The sequence below is a fragment of the Grampus griseus genome (genome assembly GCF_964374135.1).
Source record: "Grampus griseus genome assembly, chromosome: 19".
Classification (NCBI taxonomy): domain Eukaryota; kingdom Metazoa; phylum Chordata; class Mammalia; order Artiodactyla; family Delphinidae; genus Grampus; species Grampus griseus.
In genome coordinates, this window is record NC_139013.1 from 39,591,911 (window position 1) to 39,613,172 (window position 21,262).

The 21,262-nt window shown below is 52.5% G+C and overlaps 1 protein-coding gene across 2 annotated transcripts; it reads left to right on the plus strand.

Moving 5' to 3' along the window:
• Positions 1 to 1,160: 1,160 nt before the first annotated feature.
• SLC9A5 (solute carrier family 9 member A5) lies at positions 1,161 to 20,140 on the plus strand (the record flags this gene model as incomplete). 2 transcript variants are annotated; one of them, XM_082677593.1, is made up of 16 exons in its annotated part: positions 1,161 to 1,353; positions 4,167 to 4,469; positions 5,636 to 5,799; positions 5,950 to 6,028; positions 6,346 to 6,523; positions 7,102 to 7,322; positions 7,749 to 7,951; positions 8,179 to 8,268; positions 8,366 to 8,436; positions 9,185 to 9,314; positions 9,801 to 9,889; positions 10,051 to 10,177; positions 14,276 to 14,446; positions 14,984 to 15,053; positions 15,723 to 15,857; positions 18,761 to 20,140. In XM_082677593.1, 16 exons carry the CDS (start codon positions 1,161 to 1,163, stop codon positions 19,231 to 19,233), a joined length of 2,697 nt encoding a protein of 898 aa, XP_082533719.1. In that variant the 3' UTR covers positions 19,234 to 20,140. The 2 variants fall into 2 exon arrangements, with proteins under 2 accessions (XP_082533719.1, XP_082533720.1); XM_082677594.1 differs by lacking the exons at positions 14,276 to 14,446; positions 14,984 to 15,053; positions 15,723 to 15,857 and having other exon boundaries at positions 18,761 to 19,127.
• Between the last annotated feature and the right edge of the window lie 1,122 nt (positions 20,141 to 21,262).

Below are 21,262 nucleotides of genomic sequence, written 5' to 3' on the forward strand. Positions count from 1 at the left end.
CCCTCATTTGGAGAAAGCAGGTAGATGGGTCCCTTTCAGTTTAGAGCAAGAAGTGAAAATAGATTACACTCAATTCGAAGGAAGAGGTGGGATCATTTACCTTTAGTTGGAGGAAAAAGAGGTAAGGGTGCCCCTAATTCTGGGAAAAGGATGGGATGACTCAGTTTGGCGGCGAGGTAGAACGTTACCCTCAATTTTAGGGAAGAACGGGGATGGGTTGCCCTTCAGCTTGAATGAAAAGTGGAAACGGTCCTTTTCAGTTTGGGGCAAGATAAGCCGAATGCCCCCTCAGGTTTGGGGAAGAGGTTGGGTGGATCCCTCTTAGTTTGAAGGGAATCGATAGACTGGGGTTTCCATAGTTTAGGGAAGAAGATACGTTTCCTTCATTGTCTCATGGAAAAGGTGAGAAGCATTCACTGTAGTTTAAGGGAAAGGGAGGCCGGCTGTCCCTCGGTTTGGTAAATGAAGAGGAACAGCCTCCTATTCAGCCTGGAATGAGCTGGGTCCAATCTGGGCCTTGGGATTTCTGGGGACGATGGGGACAGTTGTCCCTCACGGCTTTCTAAAACGGGCCCAGTGCGCGTGCGCAGCTCTGGTCTGGGCGGGGACCCGAAGGGAGCCCCTCCAGTCTGCACCCGGCAGCGCCGGAGCCCGCGGCCTCGGTATCGGGGACCGGCTGCTGGCTCCTGACAGCACTCTCGGTGGCGGGGCCGCGCTCCTCCCGCCTGGACCCCGCCCCCCCGCAGACCCCGGTCACTCCAGCGGCTGGCCGTCGCCACCGTCGCCACCGGCTGGTGGAATGCAGAGGTGCCCCTGGAGGGCTGTGGCCGCTCACAGCTCTGAATCCGGGTCGGGGGAGGTTTTGGGAGAGTTTGGGGGAGCGCGCTTTAAGGAATAGGTTGCAGGACTTGGGGAAGGGCTGCCCTGGGGAATTTCCAGAGTCGGGACTGGTTTAGAGCGGAGGGGCAGGCGTCCGCACTCACGGACGCCCGGGGCAGGGTCTCGGAGTCCGGACCTGGCTTGGGGGTATCGGAGCCGGGATTGGGGGGAGCGGGCCCCACGTGCCTGTGACGCGGGGGCGGCCGGTAGGCGGCGGCGGCGGCGGCGACGCGGGGCCGGCGGCCGTGCGGTGCCGGGAGGGCTGCTAGGCAGGCGGCAGGATGCTGCGCGCCGCACTGCCGCTGCTCTGGCTGCCCCTGGCGGGGGCGGGAGCAACCGAAGAGCCCACCCAGGAGCCGGGGTCGCCGGGTGAGCCTCCCCCAGGGTTGGCGCTCTTCCGCTGGCAGTGGCACGAGGTGGAGGCGCCCTACCTGGTAGCCCTCTGGATCCTGGTGGCCAGCCTGGCTAAAATCGGTGAGTGCGTGTGTGCGTGCGCCAGGGCCGGCGGCCGTCATTGGACCCGCCCCCAACCCCTAGTCCCCAGATCCGGGCCGGCTTCTTGCAGAGTGCCCCGACCTAGCTTCCGATTCCACAAATCCAGGCTCTCACATTGTTTCTGCGCCTCCTCTTGTTGATCTCCCTCCTCCCCTTCTCCTCGAGTGGGAGCCCTGAGGATTTGCCTTCTCAAAGGGCTGCCCCAGCTCTCTCCAGCCCCATCCCTAGATTCCTTTGCCCTTTCCTCTCTTCTCCTTGAAGTAAGCTCTTTGATCTGGGCTCTCCTCCACCAATCCCCAGCCTCCTAAAAGCTTCTGTCAGCAGTGAAGACGTGTGGGGACATTGAGGGGATGGTGTTCTCCTACAAACCCAGGCATCCTGGTTCTGAGGAAGCAGCCTTCCCTGGAGGCCACCGCCAAGTGTCCATTCTCTTGGGATACTAAACTGCCACTTTTCCTCTATCCCCCCTCTGCTCCCCTAAAGGTGCCCCTTCTTGTGCCTAGCTGTGCCCCCCGCCCCAATTCAGGTCTACCTTCTTCCCACCTCAGGATATAAGAAACTTCCATTTATTGGGGCTTTATACTCTGCACTGCCTGCACTAGATGCTTTCATACATCCAGTCTCCTTCAGTCTGCACAATAAAGGTTGTGCTTCAGACTCCTTTCCTTGAATAGAGCTGCTTTTCCTTGCCTCTGCCCCTTCCTCCCCACTTCTGAGCAGCCAGTGGTCCCTCCTCCCACCACAGACCCTCCTCCCTCTCCCTGTTGTGCAGGCTCTGCTGTGGGGGTGACTAATTATAGCTGAGCCGTTGCTACTCACTCCCCATCTATGCAGGCACAGCCTGTACTCCAGTCTCACCAATACAGTCTTCATGTAGGAATCACACAGTCTAGGATTTGCCCCCTTCTCCCCCCAGGGACACAGCTGGGGGTGGGGGCTGGGCAGGAACAGAAGAACTCTCCACTCTGCTGTGGCAGCCCATTAATAATGGAAAATGGGGCTTGAAATGCCCTCAGGGAGCCTAGTGCTGTCAGAGAACAGCTTTTGTGAAGGGTTTTTACTGGGATTAATACATGCTCTGGAGATAAGGATGGAATAAAGTCCCTGAAGGAGAGGAAAGGGGGACCAAAGGTAGGGATGAGTGTGGGAAGAGCTATGGCTGAGCTCACCTTAGGGCCTGGCAGCAATGAGAGCAAGGTGGGAGGAGCCTCAGATTTGGGAGCCAAGAATTGGGTTTGCTGAGAAGTCTGCCAGTTGGAGAGTTCCTGTCTTATTTAGGGTTTACAGCAATGACTGTAGCTTCCCCCATAAATCATAGTGCTTTTTCTAGCTTGGATGACATCTCCTATGGAGGTAGAAGAGAGCCTTTTTCTCATCAAACAAAACAAAACAAAACAAAATCCTTGGGAATGGGGGCAGGGGAGATGGGTAGAATGTTCAGAGATAACTTCCCCCAGCTTCATTACCAGGAGATTTTTTTTTTCCTTTTATTCACCAAATATTTATGTAGATCCCACCATGTGCCAGGCACTGCCCTAGGCTCTCTGGGTACAGCTTCCAAAGGGCACTGTCTTGGCATTGGGTCTCACACAGCCTAACGCAGAGGCTTCCCTCACTACCCACCACTCTAGGGATTGTCTGGGGAGAGGTGCTCATCTGGTCTCAGGTCCCAAGGGAAAGCCAAAACAGTTTATATTAGGAGGCAAAGGTAGGAGTGGCAATAGCACTAGAAAACCTCCTCTTCTTTCCTAGGGACAGATCTGTCATTATTTTCTCCCAGAGTCATATTGAATTAACATTTGCTGAGATCCTATTATGTGTCTGACATTCTGCTAGGAAAATTCACACTATATCATTTTATCCTCACCCTGTGTGATGGGTATCTTTTCCCATATTACAGGAGAAGAAATTGAAATTCAGGTAAATTAAATAATTTGCCTGAGATCACACAATTAGGAAGGAATGGAGCCAGAAGAAGAACTGGATCTCTGACTGCTAAACTTAATGCTTTTTAAACTACTGAGTCCTTAGTGAGCCTATATAATGAAAAGCACATTGGGCTAGGAGGTCTACAGTGCTCCTAGGAGGTATGTTATGCATTATGGTCTAGCTCTAGAGGAAGGGCACAATAATATAATAATAGGTAACATTTATAGAGTGCTTACTGTAAACCACTGGGCTAAGTGCTTTTGAGTAGACTGCCTTACTTAAACCTCACAACAATCCTATGAGATCATTACTGTTTTTATCCCCATTTTACTGATGGGAAAACTGAAAGTCAAAGAGGTGAAGTTATTTGCTCCAAGGTCACAGAACTAGTAAATGGAAGAGCTAGGCTTTAAACCCAGGCAGGCTGACTCCAGAGGTCCTGATTTTTACAGCTGTGTTATGCATAAAAATATACCTAGTATTTGCTGAGATTCAAATAATGGCAATGGATAAGGGAGACCAGAGAAAGGTGAGGTCCTTCAAGGATGAGAGTAGAGAGGAGGGGGCATTTCCAGAGGTGGAAAAAGTAAGCAAAGGTCTAGGTTACCATGACAGGAGCACCAAGAAACAGACAACTTCGGCTGCAGTGGGGGATTTGAAGCCCTGGAGGCTGGAGATTCTAGCAGTCCTGAACGTTTCTTCTTCCTTGGTCCCAGTGTCAGGGGTCTCGACCTTGAATAAACTTCTAAGACTGGGAGGTCATAGGCCACTGTGTGTGTGTGTGTGTGTGTGTGTGTGTGTGTGTGTGCGCGCGCGTGCGCATCCCATAAGCTGATACCTCTTGCCCTCTTCTTGCATTGTAGTGTTTCACTTGTCTCGGAAGGTGACGTCTCTGGTCCCTGAGAGCTGCCTGCTGATTTTGCTGGGACTGGTGCTGGGGGGCATTGTCTTGGCTGTGGCCAAGAAAGCTGAATACCAGCTGGAGCCAGGCACCTTCTTCCTCTTCCTGTTGCCTCCTATCGTGCTGGACTCGGGCTATTTCATGCCTAGCCGGCTATTCTTTGACAACCTGGGCGCCATCCTCACCTACGCTGTGGTGGGCACACTCTGGAATGCCTTCACGACAGGTGCTGCCCTCTGGGGCCTGCAGCAGGCTGGACTTGTGGGTGAGTGACCTTAAGACCTGGACTGGTAGCGGGAGGCTATGCCAGCCTCATCACCCAACTCCCTTCTCCTCCAGCTCTGAAGATCCTGTGTTGATGACAGCCATGCCCTGAGAGCTCCATCTTAGGTCCTTCCCAACTGGAGTGTGAGGCAATGCTCCAGATGGGCCTTCAGCCTTCATTTAGGTCCCTGCCAGATGAGTCTGGGCTTCTGCAGATGACAGCTGAGTAGGGGCCTGGCTCCCAGCTGTGTGTGGGCTGCCAAGGCTGGGACTCTGGCTGCCTCCTGCCCTGATACCATACTGCCACTTGCCAGCCTGGCTCCCCTGAGGCACAGCTCACCTTTCCTGTGAGGGCTCTGCCCAGGTCACATCAGGGTGGTTTTCTGTTTTTATTATTATTTTTAATAAATATATATTATACATCCACAGAATGCAAGACACTACACTGGGTGTTCTCTCTTTACTCATCCCACTGGCTCTTCATAGCAACCTTGCTGGGGTTATAATTTGTCCCACTTTAATGGATGAGGAAATAGAGGCCCTTAAACTCATTCGGTATCAGGTCCAAAGTGAGCAGGAGAGGTCTGTTTTCCTGAGGCTCTTTGCCTTCAGGCTGCCCTGTCCTGCTCCCTTCTTCCTCATTCCCTGGCCCCCAAATCCATTCAACCCTGAATGTTGATAATTCAGACGTGTCGAATTCCTTAGCCTGAGAACCACCGGTGTGGGAGAAAGCACTCTCTTTCGTTCTTCTCCCGAATAAAGCCAGTCAGCAGCCGATTTCCACCTGCTGGTGGTTATTATTACTGTTGCTGCCGTTCTTGCTGTCAGTGCCACCTTAGCTTTCCAGGTTACATAGAGCTCTCGTAGCCAGCTCCTGTGTGATTTTTGCAGCAGTACTGTTAGGCAGGCACATGAGGAGGCATGGCCTATGAGGAGTCATGTGACAATGACAGTGCCAACATCACAGAGCTGGTAAGTGGCAAAGGCAGGCCTTAGGCTCAAGACCTAAGGTCTCCTGACCTGCAGGCCGACGTTCTCTTCACCGTCCCAGGTCCTCTCTGGGGCTACTTGTTTTAACAGTGGGGCTGGAGTCTGGGCTTGTCACAGGGACTGCTGTAGGCAATTCAGTACCTCACCACTTGCTGTCCCTCATCTGTCCCTCGAAAGCCCCTAGGGTGCAGGCTGGCTTGCTGGACTTCCTGCTGTTCGGGAGCCTCATCTCAGCAGTGGACCCCGTGGCCGTGCTGGCTGTCTTTGAGGAGGTGCACGTCAACGAGACCCTCTTTATCATCGTCTTCGGCGAGTCCCTGCTCAACGATGCAGTTACTGTGGTGAGAGCGCTCGGCTTGCTGCCGTTCCTTGACCCCAGGCTGCCATGCTCTGACCAGGCCCCACTCCTCCCCGGGCCCTGCCTCGCCGTCTCCACGCAGTCCAGGCTGCCACCTCCCCCCGCCGCTCCTGATGCTCCTCTTCTCGCTTAGGTGCTGTACAAGGTCTGCAACTCTTTTGTGGAGATGGGCTCTGCCAACGTGCAGGCCACTGACTACCTGAAGGGAGTCGGTCAGTATTTCCTCCCTCTTGGCGGGCACTGGAGGTCTGCCTCCCCTGGGTTGCTGAGCCCCTGCCCCCCACCGCGTCAGGACAGAGGACGCTGCTCGGGTTGCCTCATTCCCTTCCCTCATGTATGGAGAAATAGGGCCCTGAGAACCTGAGAAGGAGGGCCTTTCCTGGAATCCTAGCTCTGGGACCCTGACCCCTGGGGAGCACAGTGGGCATGCACAGTGGGCATCATCCTCCACTCCCTGCCAGGCAGCAGTCTTGTCAGCCCTGGTGGGGTCCGGGCCAGGGGTCATGCTGACAACCCACTCCTCCCCCAGCCTCCTTGTTTGTGGTCAGTCTGGGCGGGGCAGCCGTGGGCTTAGTCTTTGCCTTCCTCCTGGCCCTGACCACACGCTTCACCAAGCGGGTCCGCATCATCGAGCCTCTGCTGGTCTTCCTCCTCGCCTACGCAGCCTACCTTACTGCTGAAATGGCCTCGCTCTCCGCCATTCTTGCGTGAGTCCTGGGGGCCTTGCAGGCAGGCAGCTGGGAGGGGGCACTGGAGATGGTCGCCCTCACATGGACAGAAGCAGGACCCGGAGGAGTCCATAGGTCTCCCTGAGCCCTTGTGGGAGTGGGAGCTTCAGACTCCCCTGGGGAGATACTAAGCCTCAGGTAACATTCCAGGACCTGCCTCTAGGGCTGTCCTGGGCACCCCAGAACCCAAAATTCCTCTGCTTAAAGTGCTCTCTGGGGTGTAGGCTGAGCTGGAAGTGGACTTTGAGGCCTGGTGCTACTGGCTCTGGTGGCCACAGAACTCTAAAAGGTGCCTCACACAGTGCGCTAGTCAGAGCATGTTTCTCCCACCTTCCCCCTCCAGAAGGCACCGAGAGGGAAGCCTGGAGATTCGGACCCTTTTATCCCAGGACCACCACTACCTACCCTTGGATGGTCTCCATGCCTCCCTGGGCTTTGGCTCTGAGAATCTGACATCCTGTGATGGGCAACACCCTCTCCTGTGCATGCTCAAACCCCAAGGGCTGTGCTTCCTGTGGCCCCTCCTCACTCGCCCTGACTCTCCATTCCTCTCCCAGGGTGACTATGTGTGGCCTGGGCTGTAAGAAGTACGTGGAGGCCAACATCTCCCATAAGTCCCGCACAGCTGTCAAGTACACAATGAAGACTCTAGCCAGCTGTGCTGAGACCATCATCTTCATGCTGCTTGGCATCTCGGCCGTGGACTCTTCCAAGTGGGCCTGGGACTCTGGGCTGGTGCTGGGCACCCTCTTCTTCATCCTGTTCTTCCGAGCCCTCGGTATTGCCGGCACCCTCTGCTTTCCCACCCTCCTTCCTGCCCACCCTCCCAGCTCATCTCCCAGTCTGAGTCCACATCCTTGTCAACAATTTCTAAGCCTCCCCTTATTGCTCACCCCTCCCAGACCCTGTCAGACCTTAGCCCAGATACTTGGTGCCATCCATGCCCAGTGCCCTCCACTCCTGCTGCAGGCGTGCCCTCCAACACCCTGCTCCCACTGGCCTCCCTCCTGCTGCAGGCGTGCCCTCCAAAACCCTGCTCCTACTGGCCTCCCTCCTGCTGCAGGCGTGCCCTCCAACACCCTGCTCCCACTGGCCTCCCTCTTGCTGTAGGCGTGCCCTCCAACACCCTGCTCCCACTGGCCTCCCTCCTGCTGCAGGCGTGCCCTCCAACACCCTGCTCCCACTGGCCTCCCTCCTGCTGCAGGCGTAGTCCTGCAGACGTGGGTGTTGAATCAGTTCCGGCTGGTCCCTCTGGACAAGATTGACCAGGTGGTGATGTCCTATGGGGGCCTGCGGGGGGCTGTGGCCTTCGCTCTTGTCATCCTCCTGGACAGGACCAAGATCCCTGCCAAGGACTACTTTGTAGCCACCACTATTGTGGTGGTCTTCTTCACAGTCATCGTGCAGGTGGGAGCGCCCACGAGGCTGGATGGGGAGAGGGTCTGGCAGGCCCTGGGGGAGGCTTAGAGCCTATGGGAGAGGGGCTCCTCTTCCTCTTGTGGGAGGCAGGGGGGCCTGACTTCCCAGACCTTGAGTGCAGTGAGGTGGGGATACAGAAGCTGAAGCCTAACTATGAGGAGGGAAAGGCAGCAGGGAACTGGACAGGGCAGGGCTCACTGGCTGCCTGTCCGTAGGGCCTGACCATCAAGCCACTGGTCAAGTGGCTGAAGGTGAAGAGGAGTGAGCATCACAAACCTACCCTGAACCAGGAGCTGCATGAGCACGTGGGTACCAGAACCCCATCCCTCCGCCTGTCCCTCTCTCCCTTCTCCTATTTTGAGCAGAGTCCTGATCCGGTCCCCCTACCCACCCCCCTTCTAGACTTTTGACCACATTCTGGCTGCAGTGGAGGACGTTGTGGGGCACCATGGCTATCACTACTGGAGGGACAGGTGAGGGAGCTGCCCCGAGGCTCCTTCAGCAGCGGCAGCCTCACCAGCCAGGGCAGCATGGGGGATGTGCACACTTCTGAGGAGGGACACAGTCAGGCTCAGGCTGGGCAACTTCTTCCTGAAGCCCTTCGGGCAGTACTGGCAGTACTGGTGTCCCAGTACTCTCAGGATAAGACAAGGCTCCCCAGTGAGGCCTGCGCAGCTCTGCCCTGCATGGTCTGGCACCTCCAGACACCAGCCGCATTGTGCTCAGCTGTGTCTTTGACTATCTGTCTGCCAATGAAATGAACCCTGTTTTAGAAACTCAGAACCCACCATGCTCCCCCGGCCCTGGCCACTGGGACCTGTGCACATGTTGTTCTTTCTACTAGAACATTCCTTTGCCTCCCTCTCACCTACTTAACCTCTATTCATCCTTCAGATCTTACCACAGGCATCAAGTCCTTAGGGAGGTTTCCCTGGCCTCCCTGACTAGGACAAATCCCAATCATACTCTATAATTATCCTTTATAGTTCTTACCATGGTTGTAATTTTACAGTTATATGTAATAACTTCATTAATGTCAGGCTTTCCTACAACACTGTCAGTTCCATAAGGGCAGGGACCAGCTTCAAGATTCTCCCTGACTGATGCCCACACCAAGAGACATAGGCCCAGCGCTGGCGGTGCCCCTGCCCTGTCTGAGGAAGGGCCAGCCGCCCAGGCCTTGGGGATGGCACTCAGGACCGGGCCTGGCATCCTCTGTAGGTGGGAGCAGTTTGATAAGAAGTACCTGAGTCAGCTGTTGATGCGGCGGTCAGCCTACCGCATCCGGGACCAGATTTGGGATGTGTACTACAGACTCAACATCCGGGATGCCATCAGCTTCGTGGACCAGGTGGGCCGGCAGACAATGGTGGGTGGGCAGGTGGCCAGCAGGGCAAGGCAGGAAGCGGTGACAAGCAGGCAGGCCCTGAGCAGGGAGCTGGGAATTCCCAGCAGACTCCATAGTCTTGTGAAGTGGCAGCTGCAGGAACGGGCCTGGCCTGATGCTGACATGTAGAGTCTAGCAGGCAGTACAGGAAGGTGGGAAACAGCTGGACTCTGGAGTCAGGAGATGTGGTTCAGTTCTTATCATCTCACGCTTGTGACCTTGGGTAAGTCACTTATCCTCTCGGAGCCTCAGCTTCAACTGTTAAGAAAGCACGAGTAAAAGTACCTCTGTCAGAGTTTTGTAGAATCAGTATAAAAAGTGCCTAGCACAGTCCCTGGAACTTCAAAAGAGCAAAGTGTGTTAACCATTGTTATTCTTTTTATTACCCTCTGATTGTCTGGGCCACCTTTCATCTGATTGCCATTTTGACCTCTGACTTGGCCCCTGCAGGGAGGCCACGTCTTGTCCTCCACCGGGCTCACTCTGCCCTCTATGCCCAGCCGCAATTCTGTGGCAGAGACCTCTGTCACCAACCTGCTGTAAGTCCTTGAGCCCCCTTCCCCTTCCTCAAGCTCCTCTCTATTGCGCCCTCTCTCTGAATCCCTTCTGGGGAAGATTTGTGAGCACCTTTGCTTCTGCCCTTCCCCTGGCCTGTGCCTCCTGGCCCGTCCCTAGCACACGTGTCTCCTCCCGCCTGCAGGAGGGAGAGTGGCAGTGGAGCATGTCTGGATCTGCAGGTGATTGACACAGTACGCAGCGGCCGGGACCGTGAGGATGCTGTGATGCACCACCTGCTCTGTGGAGGCCTTTACAAACCTCGCTACAGGGTGAGAACAGGCAGGGCGGAGTTCTGAGGGGGAGCATTGTCTGGGGAGGCCACAGTGGAAGGCTCAAGAGGCAGCTGGCACCCGCTTGTGGAGAGCTATGGATGCCCAGTTGAAGAGTGTGGGCTTCATCTTGTTGGTTATAACCTTTAGTTTTTTGTTTTTGTTTTTTTTTTGAGAAAGGTTGGCCTGTTACAAGAGCTGTTTAAGAATGTCTTCTCTGGTAGCAGAGGGCAGATCAAACTGGAGGGGGTGAGTTGAGAGGCTGGGAGAGCCAGTTGGGAAGCTGGAGTGAACCACTGTGGATTAGACCTGGGTGGTCGGAAGGGAGAGGAGCACAAAGAACTGTGTGATCAGCCAGGAAGGGGAGAGCAGGAGATACAGAGGGCTTGATGGGGTCACAGAACAGGAGTGCTGAGGAAGCCGCCTGCAGGACCACCTTAACCTGGGGGAGGCAGACATCTGTTTTAGGTAATGTGAGTTTAGTCCAATGCAGGTCAGGAAGCTTTGGGGTCGGAAAGGCCCAACCCATACAGGAAGGAATCTGTTGCAACCCCACAAGGGGGCAGCAAGCCATTACCCTGAACCTTTTTGAAATGAGAAGCCAGCTGTTACCATTCTTGGCAGCTTTAACAGTCAAGGCTGTTTCTACGGCTGAGACAGATTGGTTTCCTTTAATTTTCTCCCACTGGTCCTGATTTGACTCTCTGCAGCTCTGCAGAGTAAGTCTGCAAAGGTTTCAAAACGTCTTCCTCCCACACAGGCCTCCTTGCCCTCAGGCCAGCAGCTCCTGTCCTTGGTGTGTCTTCTTTAGTCATTAGAAATGAGGGCTCTTGGAGTTCTCTGGTAGTCTAGTGGTTAGGACTCTGGGCTTTCACTGCCGTGGCCTGGGTTTGGCACAGGGGCTCGTTCACCTTTCTAGTTCTGGAACTTGCCATTCTCTTCCCACAGCCCAGAATCCCTCCAGCTTTGGCTCACCACCCTGAGGCCCCATATTGTCCTTACAGTCAGGCAACCCACCATGTCTTCCTCAGTTAATGACTATTAAACCCTGTTGCATCCAACCTGTGGGGTTTTTTGTTTGTTTGTTTTTTGGTTTTGTTTACTTTTTTCTTACGGAAAATTTCTGTCGTTCAGAAAACTAGAGAGAATAGCTCATTTAACCACCACTCACCTCCAATAATTTTCAATGCATGGTCAATTCTGTTACATTCTGTCCCCCACTACGCCCCAGCTACACTTTATTATCTTACAGCAAACTCCAGATACCATCTCATCTCTAACTATTTCCATATGTATCTCTAGGTGGCAAGAATTCTTTAAAAAAAAAAGCCATAGTACCCTTATCACTTACAACAAATAACAGTGATTCCTTCTCACCTCAAATATCCAGCCAGTGGTCAATAAATACCTTTTTCCAGCTGGTTTGTTCAAGTCAGGATCCAAATAAAGTCCACAGTTTGCATTTAGTAAACATGTCTCTATTTTTTTTTAAAAAATCGGTGATAGTTTTGTCTTCCTTTTTTTCTCATTATTTACTTACTGAAGAAACTGGATCCATTATCTCAGAGAATGTTCCATTTTACAGATTCTGACTGTATTCCAGTGGTGGTGTTTAACACGTTCCTCTACATACTGTATTTCTTGGTAGTTAAATCTGGAGGCCCGGTTGTATTCAGGAACATTCGATAGGTGTGCTGTGTATTTCTTATTGTATTACATCAGGAAGTACATAATGACTGACTGTCTGTGGATGTGTGTGTGTAAGATTGGTCAATGGTTCAGTCCAACCAGTTCTTGTGAAGTCAATTAAAAAAAAAAACTGGATTAAGATTGTGCTTATCCCTGTTAAATGTCATCTTATTTGATTTAGCCCATCATTCCATTGTTTGGATCCCATGTCTGCCACCAAATATCTCCTCAGATTCACATCATAGGAAAATTTGCTAAGCCTGTTAACTTTGTAGTCATCAAAATCAACATACAAATGTTGAACAGGATAGAGCTGAGGACAGAGCCCTGTGGCATGCTACTAAAGACTTTCCTCCAGACTGACCTTGATCAAGAATTTTTTGGGTATGGTTACTCAACCAGTTCTAAATCCACTTAGTTATGCCAGAACACCATCCATAATTCCTCATGTTCTTCACAGAAATATCATCAGAGAGAGACAGAAGTATCTAGTATGCAGTTAGAAACATAAGATTATAGTTTAGGAGAGAGATACGGGCTGGAGATAAAGATTTGGAAGCAATCTGTATCAGAGGTCTCCTGGCCTGGCTACATCAGAATCTCCCAGGGAGCTTGCTAGAATACATATTCCTGGCTTCTCCTGGAGAGTCTGATCCTGTAGTGTGCCATGGGATGAGGAATCTGCTCTTAATAAGTCCCCTGAGGGGATTCACATGTAGCTGGTCTGATGGCTGATGTTTGGGAAACACAGATGTATCCCTGGGCTAGCTGGCGCTGAGAGAGGACACTTTCACTGGGGAGGGCATTTAGAGGAGAGAGAGGGGGGCCAAGGACAACACTGAGGAATGCACATGTAAGAAAAGGAAGGGGAGCCAGCGGAGGAGAGAGAAGGAGCCCTTGGAGGGACAGTAGCAGGGAGCCAGCGGAGGAGAGAGAAGGAGCCCTTGGAGGGGCAGTAGCAGATGGTGTCTCGGAGGCCTGGGGCATAAGGAGGGCTGGACGTTGCACAGATGTTGCCTAACCAGAGGCCATGGCACTGCTGACCAGGGAGAAAGCAGCACACTGAAGTTGCAATCAGGCAAACCCCCCTGGAGCTGTATTTTTTTTTTTAGTTTGCATTTCTTTTATTTTTTTTTTAACATCTTTATTGGAGTATAATTGCTTTATAATGGTGTGTTAGTTTCTGCTTTATAACAAAGTGAATCAGCTATACATGTACATGGAGCTGTTTCTCTGATAGTCAAGGAATGGGTACTAGGGGAAGTGTCAGAATGTAAGTGTAAAAGTCTGGCAGCAAAAGCGAGGCAATGGTATCAATGGAAAGGCCTTTTTCAAGGAGGTAAGGGCAGGAGCATGCTTAAAAGCAGAGGGAGGGGGGCCAGTGTCGATGGAAGGATTGAAGATGCAGGAGTGGAGGACCGGGAGGGAGGAGGGAGCAGAGCAGGGAACTGCTGGAGGCAGGGAGTGAGCTAAGCAAAGCGGAGGCCTGGGTTGGGGAGTGAGAAGCCCTGTGAAGGAGCTGGGCCCCCGCATGCCCAGGAGAGAGGGGCACCTCTGTGTGAGCGTGTAGAAGAGGGCAGCTGGGAAGAGACTTAAAGGGGGCTCTTAGATCCAGCTCAGGGAAGCATGAAATATGAGGCAAAGGAAAGGGACCAGACTGGGGATGCGAGGCAAGACAAATGATTGGGAACATGCGGGCAGTACTTTGGGGGGTTACCACTAGGTAATGAAAAGGCCTCTCGGCAGTCAAGGGCAGAGGTGGAGACAGTCTAAGTGAGTGTGTAGTGGGCTTGGTCTTTATGAGAAAGAGTTGGAAAGAGGAGATGGGGGTGGTCCTGAACTGGACACCAATTCAGGTATCGTGGGACTGAGGGGGTCGAAGGTATCAAGAGAGGGAGTCATGGAAGTTCAAAGTGCAGCCTGCGGAGTCACGGTGGTGGCTGGAGAACTGGCTAGCTGGAGAGTTCCAGCTGGACAGAGAGTCCTGTGTAGTTAAAAGGAGGCAAATGGGCCAGGCATGTGGACCAGGCTCAGATAAACAGAGGTGCAAAGAAGGAAATGCCCCCCTTGGCCTCACAGTAGCCCTGAGGGACAAGACACAGGGTCCCCTGCCTCTTGTCACGTCAGATCAGAGAGAACTGGGAGAGGGCAGTAGGGAATACGGAAAGCCAAATTTGAGGAAACAGGTTCTGGGATAAAGGAAAGTTTTCCCCCAGTGAACTGAGCATATAGAGAGTATAGAGTCTGGCTGGGTCCCTACTGTATTTTTTGTTTTGTTTTTTCAATCCATGGCTAGTTCTGGCAACAGTGGGCCAGCAGGAGCTATGGTGAACATGGGGCTGTGGCCTGGGGTCCCTGTGGGAGGCCAGGACACCCAGCCTCACGGCAGGGCGGGGCTGTCATTGTCAGTACAAAGCCAGCTGCAGCCGCCACTTCATCTCTGAGGATGCGCAGGAGCGCCAGGACAAGGAGGTCTTCCAGCAGAACATGAAGCGGCGGCTGGAGTCCTTTAAGTCCACCAAGCACAACATCTGCTTCACCAAGAGCAAGCCACGACCCCGCAAGGCCGGCCGCAAGAAGGCATGTGCTTTCTCTGGGACTCCTGTCTGCAGCTGCAGGCTGACGGCACGCAGTTTTGAGCTCCCAAGTATTGGAATCCAGCCTAGGGGGCCCCCCTAGATGGATAATTCTCAGGGACTTGGGGGCTGCAGCAGCTTGGGTTCCCTTTTGCATCTTCCTGGAGCCCCAGAAGGGGAAGGCAAGGGCTTCAGAAGGACATCAGCCTCTTGTCCATGTGGTCACATGCTGGGAGGCAGCAGGACCACCTACCAGAGGTGAAATGGGCAGGAGAAAGGCAGATTCCTCGTTGGGGGGACTCCATGAGCTCCTTATTCAGCCCAAGCTGACGTACTGAGTGTCCTTGCTGGGGCATGTCAGACTCCACACTTGCGGGGGTGGGGGTGGGGGTGGGGTCAAGGGATGGTAGAACCATTGGGATTGACAGATTCCCTTCCCTGCTGCATCAGGAAGACCTGTCCTGTTGACCCCACCAGACGACAGGGTTGGAGTTTGGAGCCAGGGCCAGAGGCTTAGGGTTTTTTGTTTTTTGGTCCTTAGAAGGATGGCATGGCTAACACGGAGGCTACAAATGGGAAACCTCCTCGAGACCTGGGCTTCCAGGACACAGGCAAGCAGGGAGTGGGGTGGAGTTGAGGATGGGATAGGGAGGGAAAGGGCAGGGGCCCATCAGCCAGAAGCCTGAAGGACCTCCTCTGTACAGCATTCAATACCATAAACTGGGGCTCTTCCCCTCAGGGACTAGATGGGCATACTTGATTTCAAAGCTGAACATATCTAAGCAGTTATTAGACATCTGTGACATCAGATAGCTAACTACAGGTTACAGGCCTTGAGGACTTGGAGAAGGTGTCATAAAAGGGGGAGCTTGGTCTGGGCCTTGAAGGATGGGTGAACCCTGGTGTCCCCGTCTATAAAACCAGGAGTTTGGATGAGCTGCACACTGATGGGCCTTCCAGCCCTCCAGATGTTTGTGCTTCCAGTTGACGATGGGATCTGGGGCTGAGAGATGATGGGGGAGCTGGAAAGTGTGACTCTCCTTATGGTTTCCTCTGAGGACTTGGCTTTCCCTGTTGCCTCCTTCAGCTCTGCAGCCCCACCTCCCTTCCTCTCAAACACCCAACTCCACAGGCCAGTGCTGTAACAGCCACAGGACAAAGCAGGTGTCCCTGCCAACTGCGGGCTCTACCTGGGTGGACAGCGGGTCCGGCTTGGGGTTGTGCGGTACCAAGAGGCAGCTGCTGGTGGCCAACCCCACTCGGCTCTTGTCCCTCTCCAGCTGCTGTGATATTAACCGTAGAGTCTGAGGAGGAGGAGGACAGCGACAGTTCGGAGACAGAGAAGGAGGACGATGAAGGGATCATCTTTGTGGCTCGGGCTACCAGTGAGGTTCTCCAAGAGGGCAAAGTTTCAGGTAATGGCTTCCTCCCGCCTACGTCCCTCTGGAACTGTGCAGCTGGTTTCCTCCCCCTTCACTGATGGCCCTACTCCAGACAATACCTCTTCCTATTCGCTCATTTATTCACCAACCAGCATTTACTGGGCATCTCCTTTATGTCAGACACCTGACATACATGATCTGATTCAATCCTCACAACAACCAAGATGGGGAAACTGAGCTCAAAGGAATTTGGGACTTGTCCAGAGCCAGCAGAACCAGAATTTGAAACTGACCCACCCGATTCAAAGCCCAAAGCCTTTTTACTGCCGTGCCGCCTCCCTTTACTCTCTGGCAAGAAACACGAGGTGACAAGCAAACCTAACACCAGGCTCTGTTGTGACCCATGCTCAGCACACCAGCCCTCAGGTACAGACCCGGTGAGGGTGGCAGCCTGACCTGAGAGAGGAGCCTGAGTTGGCTCAAGCACCCTAGGTGTCTTTTAAAAAACATATTATAGAAAATTTCAAAATATACAATAGACAGAATAGTAAAATAAACTTCCCATCTATCCACCAGCCAGCTTCAATAATTATCTACTCCTAACCAATCTTATTTCATCCATACCCCTCACTAGGATTCTTTTGAAGCAAATCTCAAATATCATTATCACTTTATCAAAAAATACTTCAGCATGTATCTCTAAAAGATAAAGATTCTTCTTAAAAATATAACCACGATACCATTATCATATCCAAAATCTTTGTTATCAGATATCCAGTGTTCAAGTTTCCCTGATTATCTTAATATTTTTTTACAGTAGGTTTGTTCAAATAAAAATCCAGACAAGACCCACCCATGAAATCTGTTGATAAGTCTCTTTTAATCTACAGCGGTGATTCTTAAGAGGGTAGTGGTGGAGGGATTTTGCCCTCTAGGGGATTGTCTGGAGACATCTTGGGTGGTCACAGCTGGAGGGCTACCTCTGCAGTGAGTGGGTAGAGGCCAGGGATGCTGGTAAACATCCTACCATGCACAGGACAGCCCCCCTACAACAAAGTATCTCTTCCAACCTGTCAATAATGTCAAGTCTGAAAAACCCTGATTTATAGGTTCCCCCCACCAATACCTTTTTTTCTTCCACTGGATTTATTGAAATAACCTGATTCTTTGTCCCCCAGTCTTTCCTTGTCTGGATTTTGCTGATTGCATCCCCAAAGCATCATTTAATATGTTTCACTGACCCTTATATTTCCTCTAAACCAATAATTAAATCCAGATCAGATCTGGTAAGCATACTTCATAGGTGGTGATGCTGTACCTCCTATTGCATTCATCACACCAGGAAGCATCTGGGTGTCTCTCTTTTTGTGAGGTTAACGTTGATAACTGGATTTAGCTGTTGTTGGCTTGATCCGTCCATTATCAAGTTCCCTGTCAACTTTTCATCAGACAGTCTTGGCAGCCACTGGTGATCACTGCCAGATCCAGCATTTCATTAGGGGCTGCACAGTGGTGATAGTCTATGTCTCTTTTTTCATCTGCATTGATTAACAGTAATTCTTCTATAAAAAAAACTTCCCTTCATCAATTACTTAGTTACTTTGAGGTACAGTTCACATAGGGAAGAATGGATAAATGCTTGAATTTTTCATTTTATTTATCAGTTTTCATACCAACAGTTAGTTCCCCAGCATCCTCTAAAGGTGAACACTGAAGTTTTCTTTTTAATTAATTAATTAATTAATTAATTTTTGGCTGTGTTGGGTCTTCGTTGCTGTGCACAGGCTTTCTCTAGTTGTGGTGAGCGGGGGCTACTCTTCGTTGCAGTGCGCGGGCTTCTCATTGCCGTGGCTTCTCTTGTTGCGGAGCACGGGCTCTAGGCGCATAGGCTTCAGTAGTTGTGGCACGTGGGCTCAGTAGTTGTGGCTCGCGGGCTCTAGAGCTCAGGCTCAGTAGTTGTGGCGCACGGGCTTAGTTGCTCCGTGGCACGTGGGATCTTCCCGGGCCAGGGCTCGAACACATGTCCCCTGCATTGGCAGGTGGATCCTTAACCACTGCGCCACCACGGAAGCCCAACACTGAAGTTTTTCGTTTAGTTTTTGTTGTTGTTAAAATTCAATCCAGCATCCCAAGTCTTTCAAGAGAGGTAGTTTTACTTTCAATCACAGAATTAATACATTTCATAACATACTCAGTCAAGAGTTTTGGAGTGCTCAGGACTTTATCAATGAGCAGACACATACTGAGCACCTATTATACACAAGGCATTGAGCTTGACTTTGGAGAACAAGGGGTGGTAGGTGGCCAGAGGGCTGCTCTTTCCCAGGTTTCCTCTTTCAGAACCTCAGACTTCCTGTAATGCAGCGGGCAGGCCTTCCATGCTGGCTGCCAGCAGTTCTGGGATTCTCAGGTCCCCTGTGCTCTGGCATCCCCCTCGCCGGCACAGCTTTAGCCTGTTGTTAGGTTCACATGAGCTCACACTCCTGGACTCTGTCGCACCAAAGGGCTGTGGTGGGAACTCAGGCAAGGAGCCCAGTGGCCAAGCCTCAAGATCTTCCTCACTCCGCTGCTGTCTCACCCTGGGATGGGGCTTGGCAGGATGTGGTTTAAGACTAGCACTGCAAGTTGGGTGAGGGCTGATCGTAGATGGGTTTTTTCTTGCCTTGATCCCGCTTTCTCTTGCTTTAGTTATTTTCACTTGTTCAATAGGTATTTGTTGAGCAACTGCTATGTGCCCAGCCCTGTGCTAGGTGCTGGGCATACTATGGGGAGCAAAACCAGCTGTGGCACTTCCATGCGGCAAGGCATGCATCAAAAAACTGCACACGTGGGTGTTATGTGGCAACTGTGGAGTGAACTGATTTATTGAAAGTGTGCTTATACTTGAGAAAGATTCCACTGGATTGGTAATGAGTGCATGTGTACTCTGTCCCCAGGGAGCCTTGAGGTGTGTCCAAGCCCACGCATCATACCCCCTTCCCCAACCTGTGCAGAGAAGGAGCTGCCCTGGAAGAGTGGGCAGGGGGACCTGGCAGTCTACGTGTCCTCAGAGACCACCAAGATTGTGCCCGTGGACATGCAGACAGGCTGGAACCAAAGCATCTCGTCCCTGGAGAGCCTGGCATCCCCGCCCTGTACCCAGGCCCCACCTATGACCCGCCTGCCTCCCCGCTCACTGGTCACTGAAGAGCCCCAGGCCCCTCTCAACCTGCCTTCTGATCTACGCCCTAGCTTTGCCTTTCCCACGAGCCTGGCCAAGGCTGGCCGCTCTCACAGCGAGAGCAGCGCTGACATCCCCCAGCAGCAGGAGCTGCAGCCCCTCATGGGACACGAGGACCACACTCATCTCAGCCCAGGCACCGCCAACTCCCACTGGTGCATCCAGTTCAACAGAGGTGGCCGGCTGTAGCCCAGGGACTCGAGGAGGAGCAGGGGGCCGAGCCCCTGTGGAAACCTTCCCTGCACAATGGGCAGAGGAGCCCACTCAACCTGACATGGGGCTAGAGGGGCCTGGACTGAAGTAGCAACTGGGCTCCCTTGGGGCAGGTCAGAAGGGTCTCCTGGGCTGGTCCTCACAGGGACCTTTTTCACCACCCTCCCTGCTTCTAACTCCTGCCACTTTCCCTTTCAGTAAGGCCCTTACCCTGGCTCAAGACCCAGTCCAGAGCTTCTAGGGGCAAGGCCCAGAGATGCAGGTAGTTGATGCCCCTTCCCCAGAGGGTCCTCATGGGGTGACTCTACGCAGATGTTCTTGCCCCCAAAGCAAGGGCATCATTCCTCAGCTGACACTGGCCTTTCCTGCCCTCCATCTCCTCCCTAGCGCCAGTGCAAGGACAGGACCCTGGCAGAAGGCTCCACGAGGGGCTGGTCCTCAGAGGGTATGGGGTGGGAGGTGCAGCAGGCTTTGCTGCCCTGTTGGGTCAGCTACCCATAATCAATTTGTTTAGGGCAGTGGGAATCTGTCTCCACTCCTTGCTTTATCTCCTTCCCTTTGCTGCCAGTCACTGGGGCAATAGTTCCTCCTTTTCCAGGACTATGGCCACAGGGCTGGGCCAGGGTTCACAAGAGGGCTGCTTCTTAGCCAGGGTTACTCTGAGGGATCTGCTGCTCTGTGTCCAAGTTTGGACCTTTCAGATCCTTGGGTCTGGGTTTTATGAGGAGGGGAGACGATGGTCTCTGGGCTCCCACCCACATTGTCACCTTGTTATTCCCCAAACAGGAAAGGAGCCAGGTATCCCAGGGCCACTGCTCCACTGCTCTGGGGCTGGGATGTCTGGCTGCAGTGGTAAGGGGCTGACTGGGTGGCAGGTGACTTTCCTGGGGTTAGCGCCTGCCCTGTATTTTGTACTTTGAACCTAAGATACATTAAACATCTCTTGGATGGATGCGTGTCCTGTGTCCATGTGTCTGGGGGTTCTGGGGTGTGGGCAGGAGGCAAGAGGGCAGGTGGTGAGGGAGATGGAAACTGCCAACTCCCTGCCCCAGGGCTTCCTGGATAGAGAATGGGGAGGGGGGTCCTGGGGTCCTGGGAAGGACTGTTAGGCCCTATGGCCCTCCCTCCCTCTTCTCCTATTCCTTCCCAATATGTCACCTTACAGGATGCCTGCCGTCAGGGGGATTGCTGTATGGGCACAGGGTCACAGAACTGGGAGTCCACAAAATGGGAACAACCTGTAGGAAAAGAGACCCCAGAGGTCAGGTGCCAAGGTGCCCAAAGATGCAGCCACCACACACCGGGACCGGACAAGCCTTCCTTAAACACCTGGAGGGAGGTGTAGGACAAATGAACAGAAGTGTTCTGCACCTGGCGGGTGGGAGGACAATCTCAAGGGAGCTGGTTACCTTGAGTGTTTCTGACACAAATTGGATACTGTGGGGTCCAGAAACATTTAGGGACAGAAATCCCTGATAACAGCAGACCCAGATTCAATTTCCACTGTGCTGGAGAATTAAAAAAAAAAAAAAAAAAAGTATCTATCTGTATTGACACCTAACACACACACCATAAAATTCACCCACTTAAAATGTACAGTTCAGTGGTCTTTAACATATTCACAGAGTTGTGCAACCCTCACCACAGCCTTAGTTTAGAATGTTTTCATTGTCCCCAAAAGAAACTACCATCAGCCGTCACTCCTCACCCTCTGCCTAGCCCTAGGTAATCACCACCCTGTGCGTAATCTTTACAGATCTGAAGGACCCAACACACTGCAAAGGTTACAAATTTAGTCAACATTTTTTCTGTGTCACGCCTGGGGAAGGTGTGAAGAGAAGGAAGAGTGACTTTTAGGCTTTGCCCTCACACTGCTTATAGTCGGCAGTGTTAAGGCCCAGCTGGTTAGTCCCAGCTCTCACTCACTGGCTATGTTATCTTAGATATGTCACATATTCTCTCTGAGCCTCAGTGTCTTCATCTCTAAAATGAGGTAACAATCATA